This window comes from Nomascus leucogenys, chromosome 14 (genome assembly GCF_006542625.1).
Source record: "Nomascus leucogenys isolate Asia chromosome 14, Asia_NLE_v1, whole genome shotgun sequence".
NCBI classification, from domain to species: domain Eukaryota; kingdom Metazoa; phylum Chordata; class Mammalia; order Primates; family Hylobatidae; genus Nomascus; species Nomascus leucogenys.
The window spans coordinates 13,566,716-13,579,197 of NC_044394.1; the positions used below are offsets into that span (position 1 = coordinate 13,566,716).

General features: G+C 38.9%; 1 protein-coding gene across 2 annotated transcripts in view; it reads right to left on the minus strand.

The window, feature by feature from the left end:
- FSHR (follicle stimulating hormone receptor) overlaps positions 1-11,635 on the minus strand; it is a 199,921-nt gene extending 188,286 nt beyond the window's left edge. For both annotated transcript variants that reach the window (XM_003262369.2, XM_003262368.2), the window contains exon 1: positions 11,386-11,635. In XM_003262369.2, coding sequence (XP_003262417.1) covers positions 11,386-11,537 — 152 coding nt within the window. In that variant the 5' untranslated portion in view covers positions 11,538-11,635. The remainder of the gene's footprint in view (positions 1-11,385) is intronic.
- Between the last annotated feature and the right edge of the window lie 847 nt (positions 11,636-12,482).

Consider the following 12,482-nt stretch of genomic DNA (forward strand, 5'->3'; position numbering starts at 1 on the left):
AGTGACGTGCGCATTTATACAGATGATGAAGGCTGGGAGAAGAGATTCTGTGGGGCTTAAAGGAAGGCAATTAAGTGTTACTATTTTCTATTTGTTGGTTTTGAGATGCTTGTAAAAGAGTCAAGTGGAGAAGTCAAGGTTTCAGTTGAATATTATATGTCTTGGGCTCCATAAGGCAGTCAGAAATGGCACACATATTCTGAATGTAGGTGATATTTAAAGCTGTCTGGATGAGCTCACCATACAGAGAGAACAGATGCACAACAGAAGAAGGTTCAGGAGGAAGCCTGGGAACTCCAACATTTAGAGGCTGAGAAGCAATAGAGAACTCAGCAGAGGAGATCAAAGTTTCGCCTGAGCTATAGGAGGAAAACTAGTGTGGTATCACGGACACTGAAAGTCAAAAAAGGAACTTGTGTCAAGTACTCGAATGGTCACTGCGTGGAGTGTTCCTGAGAGGCATTTAATGTGAACAGAGAAGTGACCACAGAATCTGCCATATGAATTGAGCACATTCCTCTTATATTCAAAGTTGTAAAATGTAATATAACCACCATACAAAACATACGGAAGATAAAGAGAAATTTTTTGGTACCTGTGACAAGAATTTTCAGCTCAGTGGAACCATGGAGACAGAGCCAGATTGAGTGGGTGAATAACGAATGGGAATTCCTGGGTAGAAATGGCATATTAAACAAACAACTATTTGTTTCCTCCTGAAACTCCACTGAGAAGACAATAAGGGAATTTGTTTTTTAAATGAATAAAGCAACAAGGACTGAAGAACAAGAGCAAGAAAATTTTAGGATTGCAAAGATGGAGAAATGTGGTTCTGGAACTAGTGCTGACAGCATCCCAGAAAGCTGAATTAAAATCTGCATTTCACAATATATTCATCTACTTTGCAAGCACATTAAAGTTTGAGAAATGCTACTTGGTAGACCCTAGAAAATGGAAGCCAAAGTGATTTATACTGCACCATCCCTAAAACACTCAGGGACTGGAGGCACTGGTATCTCTAGGAGTGGGGCAGGGGTGGAAATCGGGTAAAATGGACAGAATAAAGAGGATTGGTGGAAAGTATATTTAAGAGGCAGCCAGACTTTCCCCTCAGAACAGTCAGGGGAGTGCCCCTACCCACCCAAGAAAAACCCCAAAGAATTATTCTTTAGAGAGCATAAAATAGGGAGTTTCTGGACTTGAGGATGCCAGGTGCCACTTATGACTGCTGGATGCTGAGACCCTAGCTCTTTTCCCAGCTGCCAGAATGCTGGTAGTCAGGACTTCATCCTCTAGTAGGAGTTTGGAAGAATCTTCTCCAGGAAATTCAACCAGCCTGAGTCAAGACATAAAGATTCTGATGCAGCAATTCCCCAAAAAACAGCCTAGCTGTTTCTTTGGCTGACATTCTTACATCTTCTGCTGCTGCTGCTGTTGCTCTTCTTCCTCCAGAATCTTACCCCATACATCTGCTTCCAGAGCCACTTTGTAATTTTCCTATCTGACTAGCATAACTGTTTGCACTTCTTTCCCCTTATTTCTAGTATTTGTTTGGGGGAATGAGATGCCATTCCAAGACTGTGTGTTCTTATTAAAGGAGTTCAGCAGATTTTCACAATCAAGGGCATGATAAGCAATTTTGCTACTGTTTGCAGGATTCCAGATGACCTCTTTGCTGTTCATCATAATTGTCATATTTTCTTTCATTGCTTTTCCAGTTTGTTTTCTAACTTTAAACAATGTTTCTTGTTGCATTTTCTACTATCCTCTCCAATGTATTTACTTACAGAAATGCTACACTGCTTGCCCACAAAACAAACAGCAATTCAATGAAGGTTTCTTCCTTTCCTGCCCTGACGAGAAATTAGCTTTGATGGGTAGATGGTAGTGGCAAGAGTTTGGTGCTGGCTGTGGATACCTGCTCAGGCTGTGATTTGATGGTGGACAGTGATCATTCTTTTGCATTTAATTTGTTTTTCTACCCTAAAGCTAATATAACCATGCCAAATAGTTTGAAATTTAGAGGACAAGGAAATTACTTATAAGTTCAAGAGCATTCTGTTAATTCCTTATTACTGTCCCCCTCATGCCAAAGCAAAATTTCTTAAGGTGTGTCATTTTTGGTGGGCTATGGCCTTTGTTAAGATTAGCTCTGGTCTTTTACTAGATTCAGGATTATCCCAGCTGCTCTGGGGGAAGCTGGCAGACACAGCCCATTGACGGGTAAACTTTTACCCAACAGGCGTAAAATAGTATTTATGAATACAAGTAGTTTTGGAAAAACGGTGAAGTTGGCAAACAAAACAATGCAGCCTACGTTTCCTTTTGGTGCTCTTTTCAACCTTCTGTGTTAACCTCTTTTATCCAAACTGAAAAGATTGAGTCTCTTGTATTTTGACAATTTGTAAACTTCTAGTCAAACTTAAACATTTGGACATCTTTCCATTGAACCTATCATTAATTTGCTGATTGTTCATTATATTTTAGTTCAGGTCTGTGCCCTTCTTGTAAAATAAAGCAAGGATTTGCTAGCTTTAAAGCAATGGAGTATTTTGGAAGTGGCCCTATATTAGCCCCTGAAATCATCCCACAGTGGTAAAGAAGGCAAATCTAGATGGGAGAGGCCAATGGCTGTCTTCTCATCACCTCTGTTCTGGCATCAGGCAGGCAGGTATCCATTCCTTCTAGCTCTCACAATCTATGATTTCAGATTGCACAAAGCAACATGCAATTAGTTTTCGAATTAGTGATTTCGACAATGGCTATTCTGAGTTCTGAGAGAGATACTGATAGTTGTGAGTAAGAGAAAGGAAAAACATTGTCATTGCTTATTTGAGTTCTTTTTTGGCAACTTCATGAGGACAGGGATCTTGCCTTTCCTATTGATTTTTTTCTCTCCAGTGCCCAATATAGAACCTTGAACATATGTAATTAATAAATATTTGCTGTTCAAAGAAAACTTCATGAAAAATGAGCATCTTTTCTTTGGTATCAAAGGTGAGTAATACTGGAGTAGGAGAATATATTCAGGCTGGAGAAAATAGTAGTACTTGAGTAGGGGAATATAAAACATATTTGGAAGCTGGGGAGTAGAAAATAGCACATAGAGCATAGGGTTGTGAGGATGGAAGAGAAGAGATGAGATACAAGAGTTAATTTGAGGCCAAAATACAGAGGATCTTACTGCCAAACTTGTGACTTTGGATTTTTGTTCTGAATTTGGGCATTTGTACCTACAGAGGAATTAGACCAGGACAAGATCTCAGAGCAGGGATCTGGGAGGGAAGAAGATGGAAAGCTCAGAGACCAATTCAGAGGCTACTATTGTGAGAAGATGAGGAACCGCAAGAGGCAATGCCATCTTCTAGGGATGTAATCCTATCTTACGAACCAACATTTTGTAAACTTTCTTAAAGGGACAGAATATTTGAAACCGAAGCCACTTCAGAAAGTCTAGTGCTCAAGGATGTGGCTCTTTCATATAAGGGGCCTTTCTTTCTCATGTCCTTATTCCAAGAGAATTCAGGAGGGATGCAGTGCTCAGAGACCTGTCAGCCCCTGTTTAGTTATGAAATCATTGCTGGAGATAGGATCCCTCATAAATTCTTTGTTTAAAACCCCCCAACAAGTTGAAAATATCAAGAGGGAGATGTTTGTGTGGGGTTTTTCCATGCTGCATCTCAAAATAACAACTATTCAGCCCAAGGGAAACACGCTCACTCTCTAAATCCCACAAGTGAGATCAGAGGAGCATAAGGATTATACAGCTGCTGGAATCTGACGCCTAGAGAAAGCGTATTGGTTTGGGAAAGTTTGATGCCTGAAGATGCTTGTAAAATCAAAGCATTTGAGAATTGAAAACATCTCAGTGTCATTTTACATCAAACTTTCATCAATCTACTGATGAGTTTTCTCTCAATATCCTCAATTTGTTGATCTTTCTGTTTCATCGAAACAGTTAAACTTTTGAGGTCCCTATTTCTTAGAAGTTTTCATCAAGCTTGCCATTAGAAAGATACAAAAAATGGGCTCAGCTGTGCATTCTTCATGGTTTCTGACACAGGACTCTGATAACTTTATGTTGGCTCTTGCTGAAAAAGGTCTGAGAGATGAGATGCAAAAAAGGGCTCATGTCACTCTGAAGACTAAAAGTATAATTGAATTCAAGTGCATAGCACAGGTTTGGCTGCTTTATTCAAATATTATTTTACATATCTTTTGAAGATTTTCAGATCAGCCAGCCTATTTCATATGAAAGAACAAGGTAATGGCATGTTCAGGTCAGAGATACAAAACATGCTCTGAGATACTCCAGGGAGAGGTCAGATTAAGAACAAACATCCATATCTCATTATAATCAGATCCTAGGCAATTAAAAATAATTACTCTCTTTCCTAGCTGACCTTGTGGGCTATATAAGCTAAAATCTAGTCTAAACAAAGCTAAATTGGAGAGTCTAAATCTAAACGCCTAAAGAAAAAGTATAGTCCAATCAACCACAGTGGCTAGATAACCCAATTAGTGGCTTTGGAGAAAGATAATCAAAAGTTAAATGAATTTTCCATTTGCTGCTACAATGTCCTACTTCTGAAGCATAGGCTTCTTATAGTAGAGGACTTGGGTGAGGAAGGATAGCATGCACCTTTAGGTAAACAAGGGGGTTTTATCATCACCAAGCAAGTGCAGTTCTCTGCTATCAAACCCCTACTCTTCAATTGCTAATAATGACTCTGTAAATTATAGCTCTTAGCCAATTCTCAGGATAGAGTTCATCTTCTACTTTAAAGGATTCTTTCCCTGCAATGTAATTTCCACTTTTTCTCTTTCAAGGTACTGCATTCTATAGCTGTTCCTTTAGTCATTTTTTTGATTCTTCTGCAGGGAATATAAACCTCCCTTTCCCCCAGCCTAATTAAATTCCAAATGTTGGACATAGACATATCATTTCTCACATAAGTAGGTGCAGGATTTTATGCCAAGGGAAAGGATTATGTATATATTAGTGTGAACGCTGTGCTGTTTGTTTCTGTCAAAGAGGTATCTAAACAAGGCTATAGGAGACTCCAAACATGGGCACTCGGCAATTTGCACAGTGGGGTGTTCAGTTTTGATAATCAGAAAGAACTACAACAATCAAAGTACATCTGAGGAATATAGAAAACTTAAAATTCAGGGTCTAGAATCTGACCTTAATTGGCAAAAATTACATTTTTTGAACACTTCTGTCTGGTTTAAAGTGATTTGGTTTGGGCAAATTAACTTTCCTCTTTTCAATATTTTTGTTAGGTATAGAGAGGCAAGTATTATTACATAAGTCAAGAGAATTGAATGATGTGCCTAGAGTATAGAATATTCAACTTTTAACTTAGTAGACCTTGTTTCTAATCAACGTCTCTTTCTTTCTGTATAAATTAATGGATTCTGGAATGACACACAGGAATTTTCTTAAAACAAACACATAAAAAAGCAAGGAAAATAAGAAAGCTATCAAATCCTATACTAGTTCACTGCAGGAGAAAGTAATAATCATCTTTTATAAGAATCCTTTATTCAATACTGAGGAGCAGAGCAAATAAACCGATGTAATTCCTCCTGATTTATCGAATCATTTGTTCTACCTGTAATTGAGCGTCCAGAATACACATCGTATTGAACCAGACACACTAAGTTGTACAAAGGAAATTTTCACTACAGTTGAGGAAATAAGACATACATGAAAAATTAAATGCAAGGCAAGATTAAGTGTGAAATGAACTGCACCAGTGTTTGAATGAAAGCAAGTTTAAATAAAGATGGAGTGGTAAGGGAAGACTTCGTGAAAGAGGCAACCTTTGAGCAAGATTATAAGAAGTAGGCTGAATTTCAAGAGACAAAGAATAAACTGAGAATAGTACAAACAAGAGGCATAACGTAAAGACACAAAGAGGTAGAAATTCACAAACTATGCTTGGGCCTTGTGGAATAGGCTCCTGTTGGAGAATAGAGAGAGGTAAAGTCAGAAAGATGAGCTATTGAATGATTTCGAACTGGGAAATCACAACATGGTGGCAGTGGTGTTTTATGGAGAAAATAGAATGACGGTGTGCAGGCTAGTTTGGAGAAAAGAGGGATTGATAAGAAAGACATAAATTAGGAAGTAATTATATAATCCAGGATTTAGATTGCCAGGTCCCAAGCAAAGATGATGGTAATTTTTTTTAAAACGAGTATTATTATTAGTAGCAGAAATATGAAAGGAGCTTGTAAACTGATTAGATGGGTAACCAGAAAAGTTTGAAACCTATATGATGAGGAGAAGTAAACTGTCAACATTCAACAAATGAGAAAGTCAGGAATGGTTTTTATAGTTTTGTAATCCATTGTTTTATCTTCTTTCTTCACCTCAGAACAGGTAATACCTAGTTACTTCATGGTTACCTGTAGTCTATACTTCAGAACCATCTCCTTCATGAGAACACAGCACACTTTAAAATACCTACTTGTCAGGCACAAAGCAATAACAACCCCTCCAAGTGTCCTTTTCTAGCTGTTATATGGAGCACTGAATTCGAGAGTCAAGAGGCCTGGGTTGTGGTTCAGACTTTAGAAGGAATTCATCCTGATGGCTGGGGTTGGACAGACCAGCCTTTCCCAAAGTGAGCTCTGTGGAATGTTAATCCTCAGAATGCTTTTAGAAAAGTGGCTCAGTTTGCAAAGATCAAAAACTCTGTTTCACTCTTAGACATCACAGAATGCCTTGGTATAGCAAAGGCTACCCTTTTTGTACAAGATTGATGCATCCCTCTGAACTAAGGACCTATTAAACAAAGCCTAACCTAGACACACTTTAAAATTCCTAATAATAATCTGTGGTTATGGAATATGGAGATCTAAACCAGGATGAGAAAATAAGGAATGTAAGGCAAAGAAAGAAAATAAAAAGAAGAAAAGATAATTTGATAATTAGAAGGAAATGCTAGTGAAATGAGATTGCAGTGAGATATGAGAACTTGCTATGAGGACAAGGTTTAACACAGGCAGCCTATAATATAATCCCAGGACAGGTTTCCTTAAGACAAGAATGACCATCAGTAGACCCTTTTCTTCTTTAGTATTATAATCATCTGACCTTGCTGAAGAAAAACATCATTGCGTCCATACTGTTGCCTAGAGTTCACATTTCAGATGTAGAATGGGTGTTTCCATTCTCCTTAGGAATTCTAACTGCAGGAAGAATAAAGTAAGATCAAAGGCACTTTTCTAGATCCACGGACTAACTCTAGGTGAATCTGAGTTTCTAAGATAAGTCAGAAACCAAAATTCCTTTGATTATGGTCAGAATGAACCCGCTCCCTGAGTTCTTGACAAATATGGACAGCGTTAAGGGACACATTTTCTTACCCAGAAAGTAAGTCCATGGAGATTAAGTGCTAGATACACTGGGAGGAGATTATTCTTAAACAAATGGGAGGTTGTAAACAACCTCACAGTTATAAAGATCTTTATATCCATTTTCCAAAATCAGTCTCATATCTCTTGACTGACTTGGTCTTCACGAAAGCCCTCTGTGGTAGATAATTTTTGCCTAATATTTTACAGTTGAGAGTAACATTATTATCATCAACAACAACATGAGAGACATTGTGCAAAGTGTTTTACCCACATTGTCTCTTGTAATCCTCATAGCAGCTCTGCCAGTTAGGCACACATGGTGATTTCCATTATACAGCCAAAGGTCCAGATAACAGAGCTAAAATGTAATGGAACATCCTGGGTTTAAACTCAGGTCTTTCAGATTCTAAACACTATACCATCTCTGACTCATCAGAACCAGCTAAAGGCTGCCTGTGAGTGACCCTGCTCCCCTAGATTAGTACTTTCTCCATGGTGCCATGGTGCCTCAGGCTGCCTAAACCCCACTCAAACCAGTAATACTTAACCCACTCTCTCAGCTATAGTCTAAATCAGAAGTGGGCAATACACAGTCTATGGGCCAAATTTGGCTTGCCCCATGTTTTTCTATGGCCAACAAGCTAAAAATCTTTCTCACCTTTTTGCATGGTTGAAAAAAATCAAAATAATGCTTTTTTTATGACATGACAATTATATGAAATTCAAATTTCTGTGTTCATAAATAAAGTTTTCTTGGAACATGTCCATGTTCATTAATTTACATGTTGTTTATGGCTGCTTTTCTGCTACTGTGATAGAGGTGAGTAGTTGCAAGAGATGGTATAGTCCATAAAGCTGACTTCTGGTTTAAAATGTAAAGGACTACTCTTTTTTTTTTTTTCAGAATAAGAAAGGTACAGGTCAGATGATGTTCATTTCACATGGCATGCAGAGGAGCTATAAAGGATTCAAATTTGGATCCCAGCTCTGCCATCCAGGAGCTGCAGGGATAATTGCCCAAGCTACTCAACTGTTTTGTGCTTTGGTTTGTCTTATTTGAAAAACAGAGCAATAATTCCAAACTTGCAGTTTTTGGTGAAGTTTTAATGAAGTAGTATGTACAAACCATAGTGCATAAAGCAAATAGTAGGAGCCCCTTAGTAAATGAAATCTACTTGCCTGTTGATGGTGCTTCTGTTCTTTTAGCATTAATATCAGCATGTGCAGATCATAGGAAATTAGCAAATTTTCCTGATAGCTGGCAGATGTATCAAATGAAATGAAACTGCTGCAAGGTGAATGGAATGATAGGATAAAAATGTACATAGTAAAATGTAGGAATTGTTTTCCACCCGGTGAGCCTGAGTAACAGTGAAGCTTTGACATGTTGATGGATTAAGCAATTGCAGTCAGTGAAGTCCAATAACCCATCCACCTACACCTCATGTAATCATTAAAGTTAATATGCAAACTTGGAAGATTGTAAGGTGAATTAGAGATACTTAGTTGAACAGGCCATTTCATCCCTCTTCTACCGTTTACTTAGATAACCTTGATTCAGTCTCTTTAAGGAAGCAAAAATAAAGGTAATTGCTCTTTCATTCTAGCAGTATGTCTGAGTTGTAATTCACTTGACATTTTATCTGCTCTTCAGTGATTAACACACTGACCTCAAATAATTTTCCTTTTTTAAAATCTAATAGACAAAGCAACATTTCTCTTCTTACCTCAGTACACCTTTCCAAGAAGATTGCAAAGCCAAACTCTAAGGTGGTCCAACTCAAGCCCTACCAATGAGTGTGCAGAAGACAGAATCTTCTTAGAATTGGGTATTTGAGAGAGCTTCTAAAGCTCTTAACTATACTCATTCCTTAGATGGAGGAAAATCCTAACAGCTAGCAAGAACTTTCTTTCCCTTTCTTAGTTTTGTGCAACTTTGTCCTCTATTACGTACACTGAAGTAAGGAATTGACCTAGAGCTAGCCTTTGTCAAGAATGTGAAATTTATTTCTGGTGCTCTGTTCATCACACTCTCTTCCACAATCTCTTTCCATACTATCTCAACATCTCATGCTCTCCTTCCTTAGTTGCAAAATGCTCTTGGCCAGAGATGTGTTTTGGTCATTTATACCTTAGCATTACTTTTTTTCAAAAATTCATATCCTCTCATAGTAATGCATACAAATATACTCTCTGAAGCTTTAGGGTGTGGGGGTGGATTTTCTTTCTTTTCTTTCTCTTTTTCCCTTTTTCCCTCCATCTTTTCTTTTTTTTTTTTTTGCCTATGTTTTCTTTGCAGAATGAAAAAAGAAAATCTCTCTTCTGATAATGAGATTTCAGAAAGCAGACAGGCTAGTGTGGAATCACCCTAAAATTAAAACTTGTTTGGGTCTCCGTGCTTTATCAACTGGATGGCACTGCTTGACCCACATGGAAGCACTGGAAAAAGTGGAGTAGGTCCAGGAGAAGTGGAAATTAGGGTGTAGGGGGCATCTATATCTTTTGGTGTTCACAACAATTCAACCAAGCAGGTTGTACTAAAATGGCTTCAGAAATGAGGAACTTGAGGCTCAGAAGGGGTTAAGTAATCATTGAAAGTCACTTAGGAGCAAATGACTTATAGGAGCTCAGGTACATTGGCCTTCTCCTGTGCTTATATTTACCCAATAAACCAGACTGTCTTTGTGCATGAGCACATTCTTCAGCATAATCAGGAGTAGCTGTCTAATCTGAGACAGTGTAGCCAAAACACAGAGCTGGCCAGTTATTTTCCCTGCCTCTGCAGCTGCTTCTGGATAAGGACTGAAGACTTGAGATATTCAGGGGAAATGTGGCAAACAGAATCAATCTGGTCTGCAAGTCTGCAACTCATTGTCCCTGAGTGAAAATCTGAAATGCAACACCAACAGGTTTCATTGTTAATATGGCAATTGGTGAACTAAAGAGATGACCACCTTCTTCAATTAAATGCAACTCATCCATAGCCTTAAGTGACAAAGGTTGAAACAGACTTCTGTTTAAAATCCTTGCAATAAAAACACAGAGGGTATCTAAAATCCCTGAGTCCCAACTTGCCAGTTCTCAGGGGAAGCAGTAACTGGACAATTAAACAGGCTTGCCTCACTGTTGCTCTAATGGAGTGAGACCCAGGGGGTTGGGAAAACAAAACAAAACAAAACAAAACAAAACAAAACAAAACAGTAGACTGTGAGTCAAAAGGCCTGATTTCTACTTTTGGCTCCATCTCAACTCATCACGAGAGTTTGGAAAATCCTCTTTACTCTTCAGATACCAGATTCCTAATTTGCAAAAGAAAGAGAGAGTGAGATGGTGTCTAAATTCTTGGCCAACTCTAGGAGTCTACTTCCTGTTAAAATAGTTAAGTAAATTTCTAAATTATTAATCACATTTTTTCCAGTTGTGTAAAAGATTATCCTGTATTTCTCCCTCTCTCTGCGTCTTTCCCATCTTTCTTTCTTTCTTCACACCCTTTCTCTTCTCTCACACCTCCTTTTTACCCCCAAAAGCAGAATCTCAGTTCAGGAATTATTTGCCGGTGCCTTCAAAACCACAAAGACTATGGCCTTTTAGATTCAGTGTCCTCGGGAGACATACCTTGTGTATTCTGTTTAGATCAAAGCCGCCTTTCTGCCTCCAATTCTGGGTCTCCTAAGTTTCTGCTTTGCCTTTATTTTCCTTTTCTGGTTCCACTAAAGAGAGTATGAAACCCAAGAGCAAATGCATTGAAAAGACTAAACACTTTTCCCTTTGCCTTTGGATTTGGGTTTTCACACTGCCGTTCTCTGACAAATGATGATACAAACTCTCATCTGAGATTCTTGGAAAGCCACAGACACGAGGGTTGGGCTGGGGAGTTTGTTGTTTTATTCAGGACTTCGGTCAAGGGGCAGAAATATTTCAGCCTAACAGATATCAGCCTAATGTAAAAATAATAATAGTACTCAGCGCACAAATGCCAGCCATGCAGTTGTTCCCGCTCCCCCTGATACTCACAGTTCAACCGCATTCCTCGGGAGGTCAGAAGGAATCTCTGTCACCTTGCTCTCTTGACAGAGAAAAACCCTGTTAGAGCAGTGACAGAGCCGATGATGACATCCTGAGCCCAAGCTCAGGAATGCCAGCAAAGAGACCAGGAGCAGGGCCATAATTATGCATCCATCCACCTGCTTTCTTCCTGCATTTGCAGAGAAAAACCTCCACAGATCTCAGAAGCTCCACACAGTGCCCTTATGAGAAGATATCTGACTTGAGAACTGGTAGGGTCACATGACCCACCATGGGATGCTTTTTTTTTTTTTTTTTTTGTTACTTGCGGGCAAGATAAGCTACTTTGTTTTCCTTCAAGACTGGGTTTCTTACACCCTGACCTAAGGAACACAGTAGATAGAACCGTTAGGCATGTCTGGAATAGTTTGCATTATTTCATTGCAAAAGTCTCCTTGCTGTTCACCATTCTCTTCTCAACAGAGTAACATGATTGACTTTCTCCAAAAGAGATACAACCCACAAGATGACGCATCACTAAGAGGGGTACTAATAAGTGAAGGGCTGGGACCTTCAGTCTTCAGCATCAATTTCTTCCACCAGCCCATCTGAGAGAAAACCAGCCCTTTTGGGTTGCATTCAATGATCCTCTTTTTTTGCTGTAATTATGCCAAAAATGGCAATATTCAGAAACAGGCAGGTGGGTTAGCAAACCTTAGCAGATTTCCGTAGGTGGGAGGTACTTCTGATAGGGTTATCTGTAGGGATAATTGACTGAACTGAGCGATCTAAGAAATGGGCTATGTTTCCAGTGGGGATTTAGTAAATGCCAGCACATCCACCCCCTCATGCATATCCTGCCTGCCTTCTCGCATTTCCAGGCTCTGAAGATTGCCCTTGCCTTTTGGCAGTTGGCATAAATGAATTTATTTAATCTATGCTTTTAACTTCGTTTTAAATGTTCCCTGAGGTGACAGCCCAGCACTTTTGTTAGCATTCCCCTCCTCGATGGTGAGGGATCTGAGGAACGCTTGGCAACACTTTTAGAAAAGTGGCTTTATACTTTCAATTCTAGAATCTATGAAGATTAAAAGGCAGAATATTCT